Source organism: Anoplopoma fimbria, chromosome 22 (assembly GCF_027596085.1).
Source record: "Anoplopoma fimbria isolate UVic2021 breed Golden Eagle Sablefish chromosome 22, Afim_UVic_2022, whole genome shotgun sequence".
Lineage (NCBI taxonomy): Eukaryota > Metazoa > Chordata > Actinopteri > Perciformes > Anoplopomatidae > Anoplopoma > Anoplopoma fimbria.
Genome location: NC_072470.1, coordinates 3,211,432 through 3,235,206, shown reverse-complemented (window position 1 = coordinate 3,235,206; position 23,775 = coordinate 3,211,432). Strand labels below are relative to the sequence as shown.

Below are 23,775 nucleotides of genomic sequence, written 5' to 3'. Positions count from 1 at the left end.
AACACACAAATATTAAGTATTATTTGCAGCTGATAACACATTTCATGCACACAGAGTGATGTTTTCTACCTTCTCTCCTCCTTCTCCACCCTGAGAGGAGGAACCGGAGGAACCAGAGCTGGAGCCCGACTCTCCCTTCGGCCCTGCGAGGCCCGTGTCCCCCTTCGAACCTTTCTCTCCTCTGTCACCTTTCGCTCCGCCGGGACCTGAAGGACGGGTCACATTAGAGAAGTCAGGAACTAATTGATTCAATAAATCGTGCAGAGGACGGTTATCTGCTCCGCTTGCAAATGCACGCTCAAAACAAAAGCAAAAGCAGACATACTGACTGCACATTTTATGCACTGAAAGCATTATTGATTATGGGATTATTGTCTTCAGTCACATGTACTACAATGTCTCATCAACACAAGCGTAAAATGTTGTAAGAAAAATGTAAAAATAATTATTCAAGATAGTCTTGATTGCCATGATCACTGTATGAGATGAAAGCAATGCAATTAGCAAAACAAAAATGTAAGTAAATATATAAGACATTTCTCTAATTATTCAGCATGAATTTTACACCGACTGTGCAGAAATCAGCTCAAACTGATCCACTTTTTATGAGAAAGAATAAAGAGTCATACAGCAATAATAACAACAACAACAACAACTATAAAGTGTAAAAAAAACCACCAAAAGAAAAGCCAGTGTAACTATGAAGGAAAAGATGTGTTTGCATCAGTTTGAGACAGTTTAAGGTTTTTCTCACTACTCTGGCGCCATCTAGTGACCAAACTCCGCTCAGTGGAAGCAGTGAAGCCATCTGTTCTGCAGAGGGCACTACTGCTTAACTCATAATTACCAAGAACATTTTCACATGTATATTTACTATTTGTTCTGTATTCATGTCAGTTTTCACTGAGAACCAAACAAATAAACTAACTTGTGAGTTAAAACTACATTTTATTTAATTTGGTAGATATTTATTTTGGATTCTTGTAGCTTCTGTTGCTTAATAAAGATAACTTAATGTACATAAACTGATTAAGTTAGAATAATGATGATTTATTTTACGAATTACTTACAGCAAGTACTTCTCTTGAACATTTCCTTTACATATATGGTAATACTTGATTACTAATTGTTGGAACAACTTTTTTGGATCCCACATCAGATGCTTTGTGAGCAGCAGCATGTTTTCTGTGATAATTTGACTAAAAACACATTCATTTAGGAATAAGCAACATGTAAGCACAATATCCTCTGAAATAATGAGTCATAAAGTTAGATTTTGACACTGGGCCTTAATAAATGTCAGTGGATGTTGTACTTTAACAGAAAAAAAAAACTGTAAAACTGTAAACTTTGACTGCTTGCACTAAAGCATAATATGTTGAATCAAGCACAGATTGTAAAGAAACCACATGTAAGCCTCCACCAACATGCTCACAGCTCCAACACCTGAGAAACCACAGAAGCAGGAGACACACTGCTCATTCTATACGGTGATAGGATGGCCACATGTGGATCAGGACATAATCCTAATCTTAATCTGCATTTCTGCAAGGCGCGACCCGATCCGTTTGCCCCCCAGTGACCCACCTCTCTGGCCTTGTGATCCGGACCGACTGTTGTCCACCGACGGCCGCTGATACCTGACATCTAAAGTCAACACAGACACAATTTAACCGGCTGCATGAGGCCTGCAAGTGTTGGCCTGTAGAGCGGAGAATGTGCTGACTCATTAATGTCTGTCTGAAGTTTTTGAATGAGGTGACGGAAGAAGAAACTTGTAGGATTTTCAGACGTGTTTATCTGCAAATGCAGGTCTCTAAAGAAGATTTTAAAGACAAAAGTGCATTTCCTGAACCACTTCTTCAGCACTTAAGTGACATTGTTAAAGCAAACTTCTCTAAGTATCCACTTGGGGGCGCTGAAGAGTTTAATGTCACCAGAACATTAAAACCCTGCAGCAAAACTCCCCTCACCTTCAGGTCCAGACAAGTACCCTTTTGCACGTATTAATGCATTCAAGCACGGTGAATCTACAAGACGTTTTATTGGCAGCGTCTGTCGTATGATTAAAAACTTCCATTACACATTTTTTCCCGCAGTGTGTTGGTCGACTTGGCAGCTACACACTGAAGATTTGCAGGAGTAAGCGATTTACTGATGGAGATGAGGAGGTTTTACCTGATTCTTTAAGTCTGGTTCCATCTGAGGATATCAGAGGGGGTTCAGGTACCGGCCTCAAGGGAGGAGCTGTGGTCTGGAGACATAATGCAATAGTTAAAAATGATAAATATCCCCAAACTTTAATACCTCATTATCAGATGTTTTCACATATTATTTGTACATTTGCGTATGATTGTGGGGTTTTTTGCACAAAGCTACAAATAGCTTGATATTTAACATATATATTCACTATTTTCCATCAGCTTTATTCTTGAGACTCTGAAACATTATTTAGAAAAACAAACGGCGTCTTTACACGGACAACTTTTTTTTTGCAAGTGGGTTAAATTCACCTATATTTTGTGTATCGAGTTCTGCAATTAACTGAAAGGTTGCATGCGACATAAGTGCTTAAACATTTTGCACCAGGCTAAAATAGAACTGCGAGAAGTGAAAAAACAAACCTGTCCCGTCTGCCTCCTGTCGCCTTCACCGCTGCCAAAGTCTCCAGAGGCCTACAGACAGAGAAAGAAAATATGTTACACACAAAAGCATTCAGACACTTTGAATGGAATATTGTCTTCTTTATGCTCACAGCGTCAGAGTCGTCCTCGTCGTCACACAATCGCTCCGCTGCCCGATGGTTTCCCACCACTTTCAGATCTGCAATTTCACCCTAAAAACAAAACACAGAATGCATTTTTCTTTGTGTGACTCATCAGTCATGACTTTAGCTTCCTCTGAAATCTCCAAAGAGAAGGAAAATATGCTAAAATGAGTCAGAGCAGAATATTGTGTCAGCTGCTTTTAACACCATCTTTAAACACTTTAACAGAGCCCGTATGTTGGCTCTTTAACACGACACAGACATTTGCAGTCAAGGTTGACTTTATGATGCTTTACACGTGAGAATATTCTGCCTTAAAGACCAGTATGTGACTTGAACATGTATTTTTTTGCAGGATTTTGGCCCAGAGATGCAGCTCAGAATAGAAGAATTTGGACCAAATTTCATCTTTTATCATGAATCAATTTCCTCTCCACTTCAAAGGCCATGTGATCGTCACCTGGGTCACTGACTGGGTGCAAGCCGAGAGGTCAGAGGTCAAAAGGTGAGAGGGGTCAAGTAAAAGATTTACAAGAACGATCAGGGTGAAGTCCACCCTTCCTGTTGCATAGTGCGCCCCTGACCCGCTATGAGGTGCAACAGGGAGATATTAAAAAAGGGATCTGACCCGACGGAGAGGTCAGACCTCCACACACAAACCTGCTCTTTAAGCACACAGTGAATTACTCTGACTTCTCCAGCTCCCGTGGGTGACATCTGGACGAGGATTCGTGGCTGTTTTTCATTAATTTCTGTCAAAAATGTGATGAGCAAACATCTCTTCAGCACTTGAGCATTTCCTCTGCTGGTACCCTGGAGTGTATGGTCAGGAGATAGACCTCTCCAAATGCTAAAGTGTGAAATCTGTCTGTGAAAAGTCTGTAAAAGTGATCAGTTTGCTAAAAATATGTGTTGCTTAAGTTATATAATGTACTCTGGTGTTGTGCATTTATTTTATATAAAAGTAGGTGTTATTTTTCCTTGTATTAATAGATGAATATGTTCCTATTTTGGATTTAAAGTAAGATGATTTTGCAGCCGTCTTCTGTCCAAATTTGGAAAAGACAAACCTCATCAGCTCCTACAATAAATGTGTGACACAAATCCTCTTTTTTTTGTACCTCCATTTGGGATTCAAACATTACCTGGAACTTGTCAGTGTCAGCTCCTCCCGCCTGACCCACAAAGATCCCCGCCGCGCTGTCGAGCTCCATGGGATCCGGTGAGCGCTCGAACTTCACCACCTGTGGCTCAGAGTCGCATCCCTGGTAGAAAGTCACCTGCTCCTCATAGACTGACAGCGAGAAGCGGCTCCAGGTGTCCACCAGGCTCGGCACCTCAAAGCTCGCGGCCTCGTACGAAGCCTCGGAGTCGGGCTCGGTGTAGAAGAACTGCACCCTCTGGCGGCCAGACTTCACCGCGCTGAGCTTGACGCCGACGTACATGAGCCTCTGGTTCCCGTCGGTGATGGAGAAGAGCACGGAGGCGGCGGGGGTGGAGGGCTTGATGTGGAAGAGGAGGGAGAAGTGGCGGTGGAAAGGGTTGGGGACATGGGCCAGAGCCGGCTGGCCCGACACTGCCCCCGAGGTGAAGACGTAGGCCGTCTCCCTCCTCGGCCCGTAGGTCTTGGTGATGGAATCTGGTGGAGGGTCTCCGATCAGCTGGAGCAAAGAAACGCCGCTCTCCTCTGCAGGAAGGAAGGAGACAGAATGCTGAAAGACATACTTTTTAAAAAAGCAGCTTCAAATGCAGCTGTAAATTAACTGAACATGAATTCATTTCTAGAGATTCCTGAACAAAATCAGCAGCCAACAAAAACTACTTTGTTTCTACAACATATTTTATAGTTATTTCTCCTTGAAAATGTGTCTCCAAAAAGCTTGTAAAGTAGGAGTTTATGAGGTGCACTTGAAGGCAGCATGAGATCCAAAGTTTGAAGCACAGAAATGATCAGCAAATCACAAGTTCTTTGAAAAGGAAATCTGTTCAAGTGGTTCAGAGCAAAGTCTCTCCGACATGATGTGTCCCTTAAGTTGTTCTTAGGAATCTTTCTTGACACAATATAGGTTCAGATGTGTAAAAACTTTCACAGCAGAAAGCGCTACAAGTTAGGAAACTGCTTTTAATGAGTCACCGACTCAACAGACCCACGACAAGCGCCTCTGGAAAAACAAACACACTGACCTTTGAGGTCAAACCACAGATCAGTGGTTGCTCTACAGTAGTTTGTCTGACTAGGTGGTTTAACCAATGCTGGATTCCACTTTCTACTTTTATGCAACAATGAGAATTAATGGAAAAAACTGCTGATGTTTCAGTTCCCATAGATTCAAACAGCCCAAGAGACCAACAGATAATATTCCCATAAATCCACATCACAGGGGAGAAAGCAGTTATAGACCGCGGACACTTCTCCTCTGAGGGCGGCCTGTCACCGAAGATTCATGAGAAGGGACGACCAAAAAGTACAATGTGTGCATGAAATGGTGACAGGGGTCAGAGGTCTTGGGGGTTTCCCGAGGTTTATTAATGATGTTAAAGTATTACATGAAGCTAAGTTTAGTGTTTAGACAAAGAACGTAAAGGAAGCTGTAACTCTGACAAAGACCAGCTGCCTGCACAATTAAAATAAACATAATGTTTAACAGAAAATAGTAAAATTGTTGCAGATTAATTTCCTGTCGATTTGCTAATCTTTTTAGCCTTAAAGTTAAACAGAAAAAGAAACATCACATTCTTCATATTGACACATTTTTCACCCTCACATTTACTTTAAAGTTATAAATGGGTGTTGATAGGATAAAGCGTTTTTTCTGTTTCTGTTTTTTGCACACGTTTCCACTTGCTGAGAGTAAATTCACATTATTCTGACCCACATTCCTCAGCTCATATCAAACTGCACATCTGCACTCGCCAACTTAAATCCTCAACACTTGTTCTCACAACCACTTGTTGCATGAATGGTGGTGTTATCTGGTGTCTAGATGCACAGCAACTACAGCTAAGCCTTGTATTCTGTCGGGATTTCGTCCAATTGGAGGACACGCCGGGTGGTCAGCTTCCCACTGAGGGCACCTGCTATTGATTCATCTCACAGTGACACAGCTGCTGCAGCTGTTGCACAAAATCAGCTGGTCAAATTATGTAGAATTACATTTCTTGTTAAAATCTTAATAAGGAAACTTCCTCTTCCGCAGCAGCGTTATAACTTAACATCCTGTAACGCTGTACACATTCACATCTGGAAGCTGTACAGTCCAACCACAGCTCTCCCACTAAACAGGCCAAGTTAAGGCTCCCACGAACAAGAACAATGTCTGCAAACTATTCTGTCCTCCAGCTACACACTTTTCTAATTTCTTTATCAGAGTTGCAATCTCAGTCTCAGGCTCTGAATTTATTTATGTTTTTCCTGTGAACCAAACTGCAAAGCAGGAGAAATGATTAACAGGAGACAATTTAGGCTGTTCATTTCTGCATAATTGTACCCATTTATAACTATTTTTATTAGTCTAGCAGTATGTGATCAGCTGTTTCTTCATCTGTAAATGCTCCAGAGAACAGATGGAAGCTGGCATGACACCCAAACGTGTGAGCTTGGCCTCTGAAACTGTTAACCCTGCTTCTGTCTGCTCTCGTCTTCATGCTAACATGGGTCTTTGTGTGGAGGAACAACATACAGCACTGTTTCACAGCCCTGCTGAAGGCATGGGCAATTAAAACATGACCTCATGTATTCTGTTACAGAGGATTACTGAAGTGCCATGTCTGTAGTTTACAACATTTAACCCCAGAGAAATCCGATGCCTGTTTTACCGTGTGAAGAAGGAAAAGATGCTGCCAGTGAAGAGAGGCTCAGGCAGACAGATGTAGAGGAAATGCGTGTCAGATGTCCATGGGAAAGTGGACCATGAGGGACTCTACGATGAAGCACACACACAGAATGAATCCAAAAAGTCTGTACGGACACAACATGCCAGATAAAACAAGCTGAAATGTCATCAAGGAACTGATGGACCCCTCCAGGAGCTTAGGAGTGTAAAGTCCCTCCTCAGTGGGAAGAAAACAGCTTCCCTGGAGGCCAAGAACCATAAAGAGAAGATGCACAAGTAATACTTTTAAAATATACAGTAGATCAGAATTTGCATCTATAGTCTCTTTTAATTGGGGCCAAAGAAGCTGTTCATCAGGGATGGGCTAATCAAAGGAAGTGAAGAATGGTTTGATGCATTTTGGGGATGGATAGTTAGTCTTTCTATGTATGACCACAATGTGTGCAATGCCACGCCAGTATATCACACGGTGCACGAGTGTTTTAGCGGACAGAAAGAAACGTTTGAATCTTCAACACCACAAACTTGCAGAGGAATATAATTCCATCCAGACAGCAACCAAACAAAGCTGAAAGCAAAGAAAATTATGGAATTTCTTGTTCTGGATGACCCTTAATGGGCTGCAAAGTATGAACAGCTCAAGTCTCACTGCAGACTGTATTGCCAAATCTCAAAATAAGCAGTTCCACATCTGCACAAGTAAGTTTTCCTTTTAAAACAATAGTGGCCTTTATTGCTGTTATATGATGTGGACTATGTGATAACCAAATCTGAGAGCAGACTGGACAGACTCAAGTATTGCAACAGAAATGTCATATAAAATACACATTTTAAAGATTTAAGTGCATGTTATCTTACAATACAATGCAAGCTGCAGATAACTTAATAACAACAATGAAATACTGGACTGCTATTGGTATCTCTGCTGCAGTATTTATATTTTTGGAGGAGGACTTCAAGGTACATCGCAACCTAAATTGACCGAATTTACAAAATGAAAACCTTCTCATTCCACGTCTATAATTACACAAAAACATTTATTTCTATTCTGTGTGAGCAAACGTTGAACGAAAAAGGTTACAGAACATTACGCCATTATCAAAGTATGCCTCAACCAGAGCGTTTGACTTTACCTCCAGTTGAAAGCTTCAGTCCTTATTTGGAAAAGTAAGCGCTGCACTAAAAAGATAATTTAATTGTTTCATGATACACTACAAGGAATCTGAGGTATTTATTCAGTTGAGATTGCTTTTCCATCTTAGAACACATTAGGAAGCACAAATGTTTAGCCTCAAAGTCATGAGTGTCTATCAGATACCAAACAAACCAGTTAAACCAGTGGGTTTGACCATTAACACCACCAGCTGTGGGTCTACCCTCTTGGGACCGAACCAACTGGACTTCACTCATGTGAACAACAGAGTGGCATCAGTTAACTCTTCAAACGGAGGCGACGCAGCTGTGACATCTACAGCTTCTCTGCTCCTCCTCAGACCTTAATCCATGTTTGAACACACAGATTAAAGCTGACTGATGGGGATCAGTGAGGAGCTCAGACAGACATTATCTTTTTATTCCCATCTTGCTTTTCTTAAGATTTGATATAGTCTGGTTTCTTGGCTGCAATCCAATTTAAATATTATTCGTGCAGTGTGGAGAAATGTTTCAGCAGGTACAATCTAGTTGAAGTTTTTATTTTTATATATTTTTATTTTATTCCTTTTTAATACTGTATTTCTTCCCCCCCCAAACATGGGACCATCTGATAAAATGCTTGCAGCAGAGGCAGCCAAGTCCTAAAAGCAACTCCATAATGTCTCTGCAATAAAGATATTTCAGGATATACCACTGCCTGCACATTAAATATGAAGCTCGAACCAGCAGCTTGTTATCTTAGCTTAGCATAAAGTATAAAAACAAGGGGAAACAGCTAGCATGGCTCCATCTGAAGCTCATGCAGCTGTTTCTCCCCATGACTAACAGGTGAATTTCTCCTTAAGGGCTTTGCTTTTGTTTCCTGCATACAGTTTTCCAAGTTTGTTGCTATGGCTACAGGGGCCACAACCAGCTCACCACAAACTTGGGTCAAACAGGAAGGACTCGGATTAATTCTGTATAATTGCAAATTGGCCCAACATGCAACTTAAAACCATTTAAGTGTTTTTAAAGAACCGACTGTGAACCACTTCTCTTAAAGAAGAGGGTAATTCCCACTCTCATAAAAGTCCCCCTTTATGTCCCACTCTCTGTCTCTGCTCATCTTCTAATGCTCGGATGAACACTTAATTACCACCCATCAAGTGTCACTGGTTTGAGAGGGTAGGCGACTGGCGGTGCCCTCTGACCCCTGGCAGAGACTTCGAGCCGCCCAGTCTCCTCCCGGTCACAAGGCTCTCTTGTTACTTAACACCGCTGACCTTTTCTCACAAACCGAGCACACAATCGTCACACTCTTTCTTCGGGTGCAGACCGTTTTCCCTCCCACACAGCCGCTATCATGAATGCCATCCTCCCCAACACAGACGACCCGATTGTTTCCGTCTCTGGGACTCTAGAAGCTTTACCAGGATTCGCCCCTAAATCCACACAGAATGCCTCGCCAGCTGATCAGAAATATGACGACTAGTAGATAACCCAGGACAGAAATGGGTGACAGGCATGCATGAGTAGGATGTGATGGAATGGAATGATTATTGTTGGACCAGACTTATGCTGCATGTAGGAAACCAAGAGAATAGAGCATAAAGACAATTATATGCAATAAATAGAACTAATAAATACATCTTATTTTCCCTGATAAAACATAATGTCCTTATAACCTAGTTGTTTAGTCCATTTATTCACCTCCTTGCATGCATGAGGTAGCTAATGCAGGTGTTTCCACAATTCACACCCAATAAAAACAGTCTAATGACAAAAACATTGATGTCTCATATCCTGTACTGCATGATGTCAAAAGTGTCCATTTAAGGAGCTACTTTCACTACATTTTATGTTTATAATATGAGAATAACAAAATTTTCCACCTCATAAAAGGACTGTAGATGTAAGAGTAAAACTATCATCCCACGTATCTGTGTTCAACAGTATGGTTTATGTCTGAGGTTAAAGGTTATCCAAACAAGAACCCTACTTGTGGAAAATTACAAAAAAGCTGCCACTTAAACCCAGAACATTTCCATTAAATTATCCTGTGGGAAAACACATAATAAAGCTGGTTTTATGCAGCTACAATTTATGACGCCACCGAAAGACCGGACGTGGGCCTCTGGAGCATTTCCTGTCTTAAGGGTTTTATACTCAGGAAAAGGCTTCTGATTTTCTATGTAATGTCTTTTCTTAAGATAGATGAACTTTGAAACCTTTGACTCATTGCAGAAAGTACTTCTAAAGTGGGTTTATGCACCCAGAATGGACATAATCATATAATAAGTTGCTTTTAAGCATGTTTGGTCTTCAAAATAAAAGGCTGCAAAGAACCTGTAACCTTGCTGTCCATTGCTGACACACAAAAACGGTGCTTTTTGCAGATGCACTTCTGCACGGTGCAGTTGACAAGACAATGACATGGAGGTGGCATGCAGCCTGGGACAGTGACGTGAACATCCTCACGACACGTGCAGTGGACAGAAAGCAACAGTTTTGCATGTTTTAACGTATTAATTGCTGATTATTTTACCTTAAATTATTGGGAATTATTTTCCAGCTTCCAGGCATCATTCAGTTTTAATGTATGTCTTGGAGATTCAACGTGCAGAGCCTTGAAACATGCCCGAGTTGGAGCATTCATCACCGCAAACATCATGTCAAATCAATCGGCACCTACATAATGCAACAGAAATGTAACAATGAAAGCAGACATGATGTTTACCGTGATGGATGGCTTTAAAGGGGAACAGAGTTGGTAGGGTTTAGAGACTACAATTAAGGAAAAAAAAAAATAATCTGGGTGTGTGGAGTTAAAGCCTGCTGCTCATTTCTGCATAAGGCTCCTGACTACATTAGCTGTTACTAGCGTAACACACCTGAATATCTGAGTGTGTGATGTGGGTGCCAGTTTTTGACCTGGAAGAAGAATGTGTGAATTAAATATTCAGGTTATTTTGATTTGAAGACTTTATAAGTTTGATAATGTTATAACTCAAGTCCCTGCAGGTTGAATAAATGTGCAAAAGGTTGCTTAAAATTTGCAATTCAAGCATTTTGAACACTAAATGTGGTTTGAAAAAAGGTCAGCTGTGATGTAACGTATTCTTTAATGGCATTAAAACATGCAAAATCAAGTTTAAAGTGAATCACGAAAGCCAAAATGTGCTTGGACACGTGTGTTACCAAAACAAACACACACACAGAGACGGAAACGCTGAAACACCGACAAAAAAGTGACGTGACATCGGATTCAAAATGTATCAGCAAACCGGATACATTCTAACCCGCCGGGGTTACCTTTCAGGTTACTAACTGACGCGCACGCTCTCTCGGGCAGCAGGTGACACTCCACCGGGAGACGCCCGTCCTCCAGAGACGCCCAGCAGCTGTCCTGCAGCACCTGGCAGAAGCTGCGGCAGGGCAGGTGCAGGGGCGGCACGGTGGGCGGCGGGCACCCAGGCGCCAGCAGGAGGCAGAGGAACCACTCGGCGCTGTGGTGACACCCCGCCCTTGCGAGCCACACCCACTCCTCTAGGACCGCCCTCGCCTCCTCCACAGATGTGTGGTTAAAAAAGTTGGGCAGCGTGAACAATTTGGGGCGTTTGTCGGAGCAAATGGGCCAATCGGAGGGCACCGGGAGACAAGATCGGTCGGAACCATTGAGGCGACTATCAGGGGGGGTTAGCGTGACAGTCTCATTGATTTTAGAAACATCAGCTATAATCGTGGTTAAATTAAGAGCCAGGGCTTTATCACCTTCTACATCTAACCCAAGAGCAGACCCTGACCCATCCTCTACCCCGATCCCAGACCCCTTCACCACCCTCTCCCCTCTGAACCAGTTTGTATTACCCGTCGTGTTAGGGCTAGCGCTCTCCGCCTTCTCCGTCAGGCTTCCGTTAGTAGTCTGGGTGCTCGGGGTCACGGTCACGTTCCACGCCTCCACAGTCACACGGGTTCCTGTGAATTTGATTATCTCTTCCCCAACCCCGGATAAGTTGTCATCCTCCTCTTCCTCCGTCAGCGTGCCATTGGCCATCGTCGTGTTGACACCTGTCATACCTGCTGGCGTTGTCGGCGCCGGAGCCTCCGTGGTGGCCTCTGCAGCCAGGGGCCAAAACCAGGCGTCCAGGCTCCCGGCACAGAGAACCAAGAGAAGCAACGAGGTCTGGATCCTCAACATGCTGCTGGATCCTGCAACAGTCCTCCAAGTGTCTTAGCGTGCAGCAGCACTCTACAGTCCTCTCACTGTTTCCACCTGTTAGCCAGCCGGTCAACAGTTAAATCCAAGCAGATCAAGGGCCACTTAACATCCACTGAATGAAAACTAAGACATTAAAACTCTGCTCTCTCTCTCTGAGACCCTCCCACTAAATGCAAACTCATGAGAAAGCACTTACATGGGCAGGGGGAGACCCAAAGTGTGGAGGCAGGCTTGCTTCACCGCTGATGGATGTTATTGGTTACACAAAGTTGCCCCAACACACACTAAAAACTCCTCCCCTGTGTGAGTTGATGAGTGGGTCCCCTAAGACCTTCTCTGCAGCACGGAGAAAAAAAGCATGCAAGCGTTCGTGCTACCACAACGACACACCCGTTCCTCCTCGGATATAACCTCAGGGATATATGGAGTTTTTAAATATACACATAAGCCATAATGGACAGGTTTAGTTCACATTGTGCCAAGCGGATCAAAACGGGCATCAAGTTCAGAAGCAACATGCTGAACTGCAGCCTCCTCAGTAATCATCCAAGTATTTAAGAAACAGTAAATTTACAGTAATGTTTGCCCAATATATTGAGGAAAAAACAGACTAGAATAAATGCAAGTAAAAGTAATAATCATAGTGAGAGTAGAGCTGTGGTACCCTACCCGGAGCATTAATCTAAAGGGTCAACAGGGTATGAAATACTCATAATTATGAGTATCATCTGGATTATTGCTCATCTTTGCATGTCCCTTGTGAAATACACTAAATTTCCCGAGACAAGGGTTAACAAGTTCACGTGGCTTTGTAGCACAAGGTCACAAGTAAAAAGTGGAATAATGGACTCTGCAGCCGACAGGTTTAGATAACAGAGATAAAGTTGAGAAGAGAAATGATGAAGATAAAGTTAAAGAGGGCTTCGGAACAAACGTGGTGTTCGGTAACACAATACTGAGATGTCGGGATGATTCATTGGCTTGGGGGGAAAAGAAAACAGTCAGAAGTGATGTTATGTGTGACAGTACTTAACACTGATGTATCTGATATAGCTTGGTGGAAAAAGAGCAGAGCAGCAGGAGTGTGAGGCATGAATGAGAGACGGCAGCTGAGGGAGAGAGGGCGTATCCGATTTGATCGGTGTCTTAAGCTCCATGACCTCATCGGAGAAAATCCTCGGAAAATGCTCCACTTCCAGGTTCTCACAGATGGGCGATAGGGGACGGAGGGATCCCCCCACCAACACCCCCTCCTCCTCCTCCTCACAGCCCTGTGTGCCCCCTTCTTCCAGCTACCCGCCTCATCTGCCAAGCCAGGACATCCAGCTGTTTCACATTCCAGCCCTCAGACCTCCCACGCCCACGCTGCATGACATTTGGAGGTTCTGGAAACTGCCGCATATTGACAATTTGTGCGTTCATACATCGCCGCTACCGCTGTCAGCATATGTGAACAGGAAAAGAGCTAAGTGGCAGACTTGCTTTTTGGAGAGTGTGTGAAAACCAGCTGAAGTCTGAAGACAAAATAAATGCTAGTGAGGGGATCAGCTTTCCTTCAAAGCCTCTTAACAGCTTGATAAAGTGAATCTTGACTTGTTAAACCTTTAAAGAAGGATGCGTAACACTTTATGTGTCTTAACGCAGAGATAAGTTCATTATCGTCTTCTTATCTGGAACAGATCAGCACTGGAAAAGTGTCTTTTGCATGCATCCAGCTATTTCTGCTCTACTTTTAAAAAAACTTGGATATTATTAAGCAGCAGCATCTGAAAACAATGAGCGTTCACTTTGTTCTCACAGCACGAGAGAGGCATTTTCATACAAAAACAATGCATGAAAATGAAAACTGCACCAGCAAGCACGGAAAACAAACAATAACAGAAAAGCTCAGATATCTCAGTCTTGCAGTAATTACCAAAAGCAATTACAGAGAGTGAGTTTGGGGAGAGCTATAGACTTCCTGTCTGCTTTGTATTCGATTGTGCCACAACATTTATTTATTTTCTCCATCACAGCAGAAGAATAGTGGATAACATACATCAGAAGCATGAGTTTACCAAGCAAACACATTTTCCCTGATCTGTTCAGGTTCAACACACGAGTCAATAAATCACCATAAATGCCCTGCAGACTCTCCCACAACATGTTAACCCCCCTCTGTTTTTGCAACACTTTTCATCGCCATCAGCTGTCAGCTGCTCTGACCTGCACAGGGCCACGGGTCGGGTAAGTAAACACACCGCGGCTTCAGCGAGTTAGTGAATGTCAGTTTATGAAGGCGTCTGGTGCTTTCCATTTAGGACATTACATATGCATGCAGCTATATGCAATACGGTCCGCTGCTACAGCTGCACATTACCGCTCCAGTGGGACAGTTCTGTCTTCTTCCTGCTTAAACGGTTCTATAGCGTCAGTTTGGGACATTTGCTGCATGTTTTTAAGCTTTCTACCATCGTCTACTGTTTGTCTGCTTCAGTTAGTGAGGCCTTGAACCTCCCAGAATGCCTTTCAGCAACCACAATAAAATGTGCATCAACTGAACATGCTGATTCCTTTAAGAGGAAGGATGTTTTGTGCTTTGTATTGAAATTATTGTCCTCAAAATCTGGAACCAACAGAGATGCTGGAAAGAAGATTTTGAACAGAGCCAGGCTAGTTGTTTCCCATTGTTTCCAGCCTTTATGCTAAGATAACTTAGCCTGCTTTTTATCCATGGTAAAATACATTACAATTGTATTAAAGTGACAATAGACAACTTATAAATAATTGCCTTCCTCTTTCCTCAGAGCCTCCTACTAGCAACCAATTTATTCAGATATGTTACATTCCATTTCTGTCATTAGATCCCCCAAAATTCAACAAAACATTATAAACAGCCCAAAAACAGAAATACAGGCGCACATAAGTGTCCATATAGGTATGACCATGAAGGTTAGATAGAACGGCTACTTTGTCATAAAGCACTGAAAAATATTAGTCTAAGAGAGAGAGAGAAGAAATAAAAGAGAGGGGGTGTATAATTACAGCTGTGCTAAATTAGCAGGGCGTCTAAATGGCCCTAACCTCAACTAATTGCCATGGCAACCACATTCCCCCTGCCCTGTAAGACTGTCAGGGGACTTATGAGTTCAAGTGTGTTTAACTTTCTTAAACCTGCAAAAAAAAGCTCTCTACATTCAGTTTAAATGGGCTCCTGTTAAGAAGGTTGTGTTTTAATTGATTAAAAATCTCCATATTTGGGATTCAGTTTCTGTCTGACATCGTGAGGAGGAGGTGCACAGAGTTCTTAGTCTGTCTCCAGGATGTAATCACGGTGGTTGGTTGCATTTCCGTCTTTACAACTTGTCGCACACACGCACACACACACACACACACACACACACACACACACACACACACACACACACACACACACACACACACACACACCAACAAATGCAAAACACAGATATTAACAAATTAAAGGTTAACATACTTTTAGAGTCGTTCATCATCAACTTCCTTTGACTCATTTCACCTCTTTGTTGAGACATGAAGCCTCTCTCACTCCGCTTCTCAAACAAATGCAAAACTACAGATATTAACAAATGAGGACTTTCCTTTAACCAGCAGATGGCAGCAGCACTCAAGCTGCAGGAGTCAGATCAACCAGACCTTACTTATTTATCACCGGTTTGAACTTGCTTTGCTCAACAGATCAATCATCGTATTACAGTCTTAAGTAAGATTAAATAGGACGGCTTAAGTTCTTTGTATCACTGTTTGCAAAAACTCTGCTCTTATTAATAATTGCCTGCATTTTCCTACCATTAACTCTTTGATCTCTTTTACCAGAAGCACTTTCTGATCTGCACTAGAAATCATGAGCCTTGATCTAGTTCTGACTGCACAGGTGAGGTATTTTCACTAAAAAACAAAGCACAAAATAATACAATTGCGACTTAAACAAGCTCAGACAATTAGCAAAAACCTCTACCTTTGTAAATGTTTTGGTTATTGTGTTAATCCTCTTTCTTTGGAGGCGAAAAAACCCCCATAATTACTTTCCTAAGAGTACTCTGCAAACTCCAAACAACTGTATTTCTTGTTTGCTGCACAGTGTAAATAAATAAGATGTTTTGTATGCAGTGTAAATATATATAAAGAATAAAGATGAAATGCTGCCACCTGCTGTTAAAGTCTAGTACTACAGAGATTTACTGAGGAGTCTCTGCACCAAATCTGTACATATATATATATTTGTGTAATTTGGTTTAAATATCACATTAACAAACATAGAAACTTCTCCATCATGGCAGTAAGACGCTCCTCACTGACTTCTATCTGTGCCTGCTGTGCTTTACAGTTATCAAATAACTCAAATTCTTCAAACCAAAGAAGAAGAAAAAACGTCCCCGTGGGGCATCTTGGCAGAAGCGCAGCAGAAATCAACACCCATGACACTCTCCCCCCTCCTCCCCCCCTGATCCTTACACCCTGCGGTATGTTGAAGTGGGTTTTTTTTTTTGGCACAGACAAAAGCAGGGCATTTTCAGACAAGAGGGTGTGAGACAGTCTTCTTATCGCGCCTCAATGCACGATTCATTAAGCAACACGGGAGTTCGAGGACAAGACAGTCGACTCCTTGTGTTGAGGATCTCTGTCTGCTGAAAGGGGACGTTTGTTTTAGAAACCAGGGAGGGGGAGAATAATGGGAGGTGAGTGTTGTGGCTTCTGAATGTGAGAAAAAGAAAAAAAAAAAAGTTTTGTTCCAGAGTGAGAAGATATACACTAAAGTGATCGACAGCAGACAATTACAGCAATTACAGAGCGTTTAACGTGATTTAAAAAAGGTCATTTCAGTTCTGTCTTGACGTAAATGAAGGTTCTGCTGCAGCTGTCAGAGGTACATTTTTGCATCGTGAGCCTGAAGAGACGTGACATTCAAGGGCCCTCGTAACTTGAGGCCTCAGTGCTGCAGGTGAGTTCAAATTCCTGCAGACCAGATACTGTACTCGAGGGCAAGTACTGCTCATAACCCCGCTGATGCTCACGGTGAGTCATAAAATGGTACACCGCAAAAACACGGACACTAAGAGGAAAACTAACCGCTCAATTTATATCCAAAATATGACGTCAACACAGAAATCAAATCTGCTTCTAACCTTTCTAACCTCCTACATTCCTCCATCATGACACTTGTCCTCATTTTAAAAGAATGACGCCCATCATTTCACCCATCATTGCACATGTCACTCCCACCAGCGATTCACTGGACTATCTACTAAATATTGTGCACTAGTATGTGTTGCAAAAAAAAAAAAAGCAACTCGCAGTGCAAATGTCCAAATAAGCAGCTGAGATAATACAGACGATGGGAAGATCATGTTGAGTCTGGTCTTTGAGAAAATAATCTGAAGAAACGTTTCATATACTTACTTCTTTTTAGTCAAAATAATCAGTTTTAAAACGCTGAAGGTCACTTTGAGAGGTATTTTGTTTGATGTACATTGGTGGAAACTTCATTCTGCACAACTAGACAAGTTTGTTAGTGCATTCTTAACATCTATAAGTTTATAACAGGCGTAAATCCTTCTTTCTTTTACGATTATTTTGGGGCATTTCACTTGTATTGGATTGGGCGGATTATGAGAAAACAGGCCCCTGGTCACGGACTAGCTAAAGGCTCCACTACCAGACTTTACAGTTGTTAAGCATCTTTTTGGTTGTTGTTTTTTTGTCTCTTTGTGGTCAATTTATGTTTCTTTGCATTTTCTTAAGTGTCTCTTTATGGTTGTTTTCCCCCTTTTTGTGTTGTTTTGTGTTTCTTTCTGGTCATTTTGTGTCTCTTTATAGTTACTACGTGTCTTTTTAAGTTACATTTTGTAAGTGAAATGTAAAGGGGGGCCCTGGCACTTTGGGCCCCTGTGCCTCTCCTCGGTCAGCCCCATCTGTAATTCATCCATTAAAGTATAGTGTAGAAACAGTTACAGTAAATACAGTTTGAGTTTTAACCACAAAACCAGCGGAACACCAAGAAACGGGTCATTCTTTCCCCACATATCTACCGACCTGCCTCTCATCACCTTCCCTTTTTTCTCTGATCTGGAACACAAAGCCAGAAAAACAACCGTAAACCAACTTAATGCACGAGTGGAACGCAGTCATTAATCTCTGCATGTCAGTATAAGACTGACCGGCCTGTGAGCTTCCTCTGTGTGTCGGTGTCACTTCTTGGCTGATGAACAGCGGCGTGAATCATTCTCAAAGAGTGCTCCGTCTTGGCCGCTTGCCAGACGCCCCCTCTGGATGATACGAGCACAGAGTCCGTTTGGTTCTCCGCGGTGAAAAAAACGACTAATAGACTGATGTGATGTGCCACACATGGAAAAAGATGACAATGGGTGAGTTGGCTCTGCTTCGAGGGTTCAGCCTGAAGTCTTGCACGAAGCGACAGAGGAAGGTTTCACTGTAGAGCAGCTTCACAGACAGTAAACTGTTTTTATGTGCACTAGGAACAAGTGAGGCTGTAAATAAAGCTACTGATTAACATCTGCTGTGAACAAAAGGATCCTGTTTCTAAGAAGGTATCATGGCCTGTGCATTCAAGTGCAATTAAAATAGTTAGTCTTTTATATGAAACTGGCTTCAGGGTAAAGTTTATCTTCTTGTGAACACTCTCAGCTCTTAGGCCTGCATAAACCTGTAACGTTACGTCACACATTTTATAACTTTTGAATGGTTGAAACACTTAAGAGAAGAAAAACAGCTACTTTAAATTTGTTTCCCACATTAAAAGGAACATGCAACAATACAATTTTACTCTTTAAAGCCCATTAAGATACCATTTATTGATCTTTATTTTAAGGAAAATCACTAAGGGGAAAAAAAAATCCTGAACCGAAGCTGAAACAATCAATTATTTGATATGATAATCACAAATTTGAACAATGATATTTTAGTTTCCTCTACTCAGAAAAATCTCATGCACAGGAAAGGCTTGTTTCTCGAAAGCAGCAATCTGCTGGGATTAAAAATAAGACCTTAAAACAAATATGAAGCCATTAGAAACAACAGCGTGCTGGTTCAGACACGCCCGGTCTTCGTCTCATCACCAAAAGAAAGTCACTGGAATAAGGAAAAACAACAATCTTGCAGTATGTTTTTTAAGCTTACACTAATGTCCACATAGACTTAAACTAAATATCTTGCTTCAGGGCACATCTGCTGCATTGTTTCAGGAGACACAAATCCAAAACTCCAACCAGAAGTCATATTCTTGCTGCTGCATTTTTAGAAATCAATCTTTCAATGAACCCTAATCTTTACACGCCATTTGTGGGCAACCAGCTGATTAGATCTTAAAGAGCGGAGGAGGTGGTGAGAAGCGAACCACAGCCTCCATTGTCAGCGTCTCTGCAGCTGGGAAAACAAAGCATTCCCCAGGAACAGATAGCAGCGTCAGACCGATAAGTTCAGGTGGCAGATTGCATAGAAAGCCAAACATCCTCTCTCTCCTCCAGCATGATATCATGCATACATACACTTCCTCTGGCAGCAGGTAGAAAACACCCACATCTGCCTCTATGGGGCTTTTAAAGTCCTCTAAAGTGAAGGTATCATTATTTACATACTGTTCTAAAAGGGCTTTGATGTTTCTTTTGCTACTGTCTGCAGGTCTGATCAGTCACACGGCTGAATATGAGACGCGCACAGGATAAAAGCTGTAATTACACATAAAAATGGGAGTTAACTGCAGAAGAGAAATGTGCTCCAGGCTGCATGGAATAAAGAGAAAAATTTGAACTATACTTGTACTTTGAAGTGGAACTGGAGGAGAAAAAGAAGCCAAATAAGCAGAGGAAATTATTTCTGCTTTAGTTACTTTTCAAATCAACATTTTGGTTACACTTTCTATGATGCACATGTCTTTAATGCATTGTAAGCATATGTATAATGTGTTCTAATCTTATTTTAGCACCATATATAACTATAAGTATAAGAACTAATAATGATCACAATGCTTTATATCAATAATCTTTACATTATGAAGCATTTTGTGATGTTTAATAAGGTCAAGTATAATACTTTTATATAATTCCCATGGAAGTAATATTATTATAATGCATTATAATCACTGTTACAATGCATTATAATGTGATTTTAAGTTTCTCTTAGTGGTCATTGTTGCTTAAAATAAGGTTTGAGAAACGTTATAAGTACTTTGAAATAACTTGGACCAAAATAAACATGACAATTCTGATGTAATATGACAAAAATAAGGTCAGTCTTTAGGTCCATATTTATACTTGCAACAAATCAGCAATTCTGTGAAAAAGAAGTGCAAAAAACAAAAACCCAACATGCTGACATTGCAGTAACAACAGGGCTGAATACGCTAAACATCTACTTCCTGTCCAGTCAGAAGCTCTTTGATGTCGTCATGGTGACAGAAGGGTCAAGTGTCCAGTGTCCATTCATTTAACCCACCCATCCAACTCCAGACATACAATTTAAAACCTTTAATCTCAACGAGTGACGCACAGGAGCTAATATAATATCAAAATAAGTCATAAATATGTCACTAAAATGTTAAAATCAAAAGGCAGCTGAGCGAGACATTTATTTAAGTCAAACCCAAACAGTGAGTTTTCATCACAGCTTAATTACACCACACCATAATTAGATGTTCAACTGATCAGACACTAATTAATGATCAGCTTTGTTTTTATGTAAATAATATATGTTGAGCTACTGTCAACCACTGATTGATCTAAAGAAACTGTGATTAAAAGATGATCCGGCTAATCAAAACTGTGGTACTGTGGTACCTTGTGTGGGGGAAAAATTCATCTGATGTGCAGGAAATAAGGTGTTTAAAGTAATCAGACTATAAAATGTTCAAATTGTTTATTTTTTTCTCAAGAATATTAAAAGTTTAATTATATAAAAAGATTAGAGCAGCAGATTTGTATTTATTTGAGAAGCTGGAACCATTCAATCGTGTTTTTGCTTGATAAATAAATGTGTTCAATTATGCGCTAATAAAAGGATGCATTGTCTTGAATTTGGCCTGCAGAAACACATTGTACATTTTCCTTCTGATGTATATTATATTCCCTTTACATCCTGATTATAAACCACACAGCTACTAATTTTACACGACACAGTACACTAGTTTTATTACCATTTGTAAAACACAGCGTCGTATATAACGGACCACCCAGGGGAGACGTCTGCTGCTTGTGTCCCAGCATACTTTTGATAAGTGCTTACATGTTGCATAAACACTGTAAATCTGAGAGGAGTTATGTTAAAACGCAGAGAAAGAAAACAAAGAGGTTATTGTACATTCTGATGATTTGCTTCCAACAGTGTTAAGACGGTAAATTATCAGTTAATGATGCTCAGTGTGTGACAGGAGGTTTGCTATAAACTGATTCATCCTTTTCTACATCTGTTATTGATTTCCTACATTTCCCAGAAGACCTTTCAAACCAGCTGCTTTTATATGAAGTAACAACAGCTTTAGCACAATGTCAATGTGCAAAACTCCTCATATAGAATTGTATGACAGACTGACACCAAAATCTGATGGATATGTTTACAATCAGTTGCAGAAAAGGTTTCTTCATCTGCGATGGAAACATCTCAACAAATATCTTTGTGTCATGTGATTCAAAAATAAGAAAAAAGTGCAACAACACTAACAGAATAAGTTCCATAGTCTTTGAGCAGATTTTACATTAACTACTTACAAACAATGCACAAGCCTGAATTCTTGTGTGAAGTCTGTCGAAAGGGTTTCTGCATGGGTCTCTACATGAATGTGTGGGCACGCCTGGGTGTCAGCACAATGTTTGTCTATTTTTATGTCTCAGTGTGTGTGTGTGTGTGTGTGTGTGTGTGTGTGTGTGTGTGTGTGTGTGTGTGTGTGTGTGTGTGTGTGTGTGTAACCACAGCAAGGTAAAATTTTGGGAGAGGATTAAGTGAGCCCTCAAGAAGGGAAAATCTGAACAAACCACAAATCTCCACCTCCCACACGCACACACACACACACACACACACACACTCAACGCAACATACTGAACTGTTCTGCACTACAACACAAAGAAAAGCACCTTCACAAGTAACATTCCTCGCTGCACAAACCTTTAATTCTTTACTCTAAACCTAAATAGTAATCCTAAAGAATTGACGATCTGTAAAATATAATTTTTGTAATAAAACACCAATACTCACACAAGCATAAAATAAGGGATGGATTACTGAATGGGCAAACCGGGAACAGGCACAGAGGCTCGAAGGGTCAGGGGGTTCCTGGGCTGGAGCCTCTACCGAAGTGACTTATTATACAGTTAATGGTTAAACAGTTAAACAAAGAGATACAATACAACTACAAGTTGTAACAGGACCAGAAAGAGATGCTAAACTACAAAAAAAAGATGTCAAACAACCACAAATGGATGCAAAACAACCGCAGAGACATAGAAAACCACAAAAGCAATGTAAAATTACTACAAAGAGGCGCAAAACAACAATAAAAAAGACATAAAGCATGTATGTGTTTTATGGGGGCTCACTGTCTCATACTGTCATCCATTTCCAAAATGGTGCAAAAGCAAACAAGCTTATTGAGCAAACCTGAAAACCAGCCAGACAACAGGCAGGAAATGGCAGCAAATACAAAACAATAAATGCAAATTCTTGGAATACCCTAAAAGAAACTCACTACTTGCTATTCTAACAGTGAAGAAGAGCAGGCCGGAGCGTGATTTGATGAATGCACATGTAACATCCTTCACTTTTACAAACCAAACAAGCAGCCACAGAGGTACAGCAGAGGAGATGCTTCAGAACTGTAAATGACAAGTCCAGACATTCACATCAACCAAAGCCTCATTCCAGCGTGAAGAAAACTCAAAAATCAGCAGGAGTGGATGATAATGTATGCATTTAAATTACAAGTTCAAAGTTTGTGGATTGATTGAGATCAGATGTGCTGCAGAGCCAATTAAAAAAAAGAGGTTACCTAAAAAGATACCAAACTTGCTGGAGTATTTTTCTGCACCTTTTCTCTACTATTTCTGCATAAAATGTAAGTTTTGCAGCAACATTTACAAACATGCAAAAACTTAACAGAATAACAGAATGATGCAGCTTTTACTCACCATTCCACTGAGACTGTATCTGTGTGACCCCCAGCAGCAGGAGGATGCAGGTCTGCAAGGTCAACATGGACCACCTGTGGTGTCGACTCATCCTCGAACTGTTTTTGTTATTTATGGTTATAACAAAGAAGAAAAAACAATTTAAATCCTTTCAGAGGCTCAGGGTTGAGATCATCTCCAGAGGACACTTCCAGCAGCTTGTGAGGGAAAATAAATCACTGAGAGGGAAACTATACCACCTCCCGTCTACCTGGAGGCTGTGCGCACCTTTACGCACCTTTACGCACAAGGAGCGGTGCGCAAATGAGCTCTGTGCAGAACTGGAGAGAACTTCCTGCGGGTTCTTTTCAAAGTAAAAGCTCTACTGATGAACAATCTCTGCAGCAACACACTGCAAGCAACATTAGACAATCTGAAGTTCAGTTTATTTGATTAAAAATGACTATTGCACCTGTTTTGAATGCTTTAAACTCTGGAGAAGCAGCAAATGTATCATGTGACACTCATTATAACAAGGATTTCACCCCATATTTAATATAAATCAATGATAAAAAAATATATCATTCATTGTATTTATCCCACTGATAAAGAAAATGCTTTTATCTTGAAATCCATATTCTAGCAGGACTCGGTCCTTTCTAACTTCACACACCTGCCACCAATTAGTTCACA

General features: G+C 41.2%; 1 protein-coding gene across 3 annotated transcripts in view; it reads right to left on the bottom strand.

Annotated features, from left to right (window-relative positions):
- LOC129111774 (collagen alpha-1(XVIII) chain-like) overlaps positions 1 to 23,283 on the bottom strand; it is a 32,084-nt gene extending 8,801 nt beyond the window's left edge. For 2 of the 3 annotated variants that reach the window (XM_054623863.1, XM_054623864.1), the window contains exons 1-7: positions 23,104 to 23,283; positions 3,913 to 4,454; positions 2,756 to 2,836; positions 2,625 to 2,675; positions 2,179 to 2,254; positions 1,588 to 1,647; positions 70 to 206 (exon numbers count right to left, since the gene is read on the bottom strand). In XM_054623863.1, the coding sequence (XP_054479838.1) occupies positions 70 to 206; positions 1,588 to 1,647; positions 2,179 to 2,254; positions 2,625 to 2,675; positions 2,756 to 2,836; positions 3,913 to 4,454; positions 23,104 to 23,194 (1,038 nt within the window). In that variant the 5' untranslated portion in view covers positions 23,195 to 23,283. The remainder of the gene's footprint in view (positions 1 to 69; positions 207 to 1,587; positions 1,648 to 2,178; positions 2,255 to 2,624; positions 2,676 to 2,755; positions 2,837 to 3,912; positions 4,455 to 23,103) is intronic. The other variant, XM_054623865.1, reaches the window with a different exon arrangement.
- Between the last annotated feature and the right edge of the window lie 492 nt (positions 23,284 to 23,775).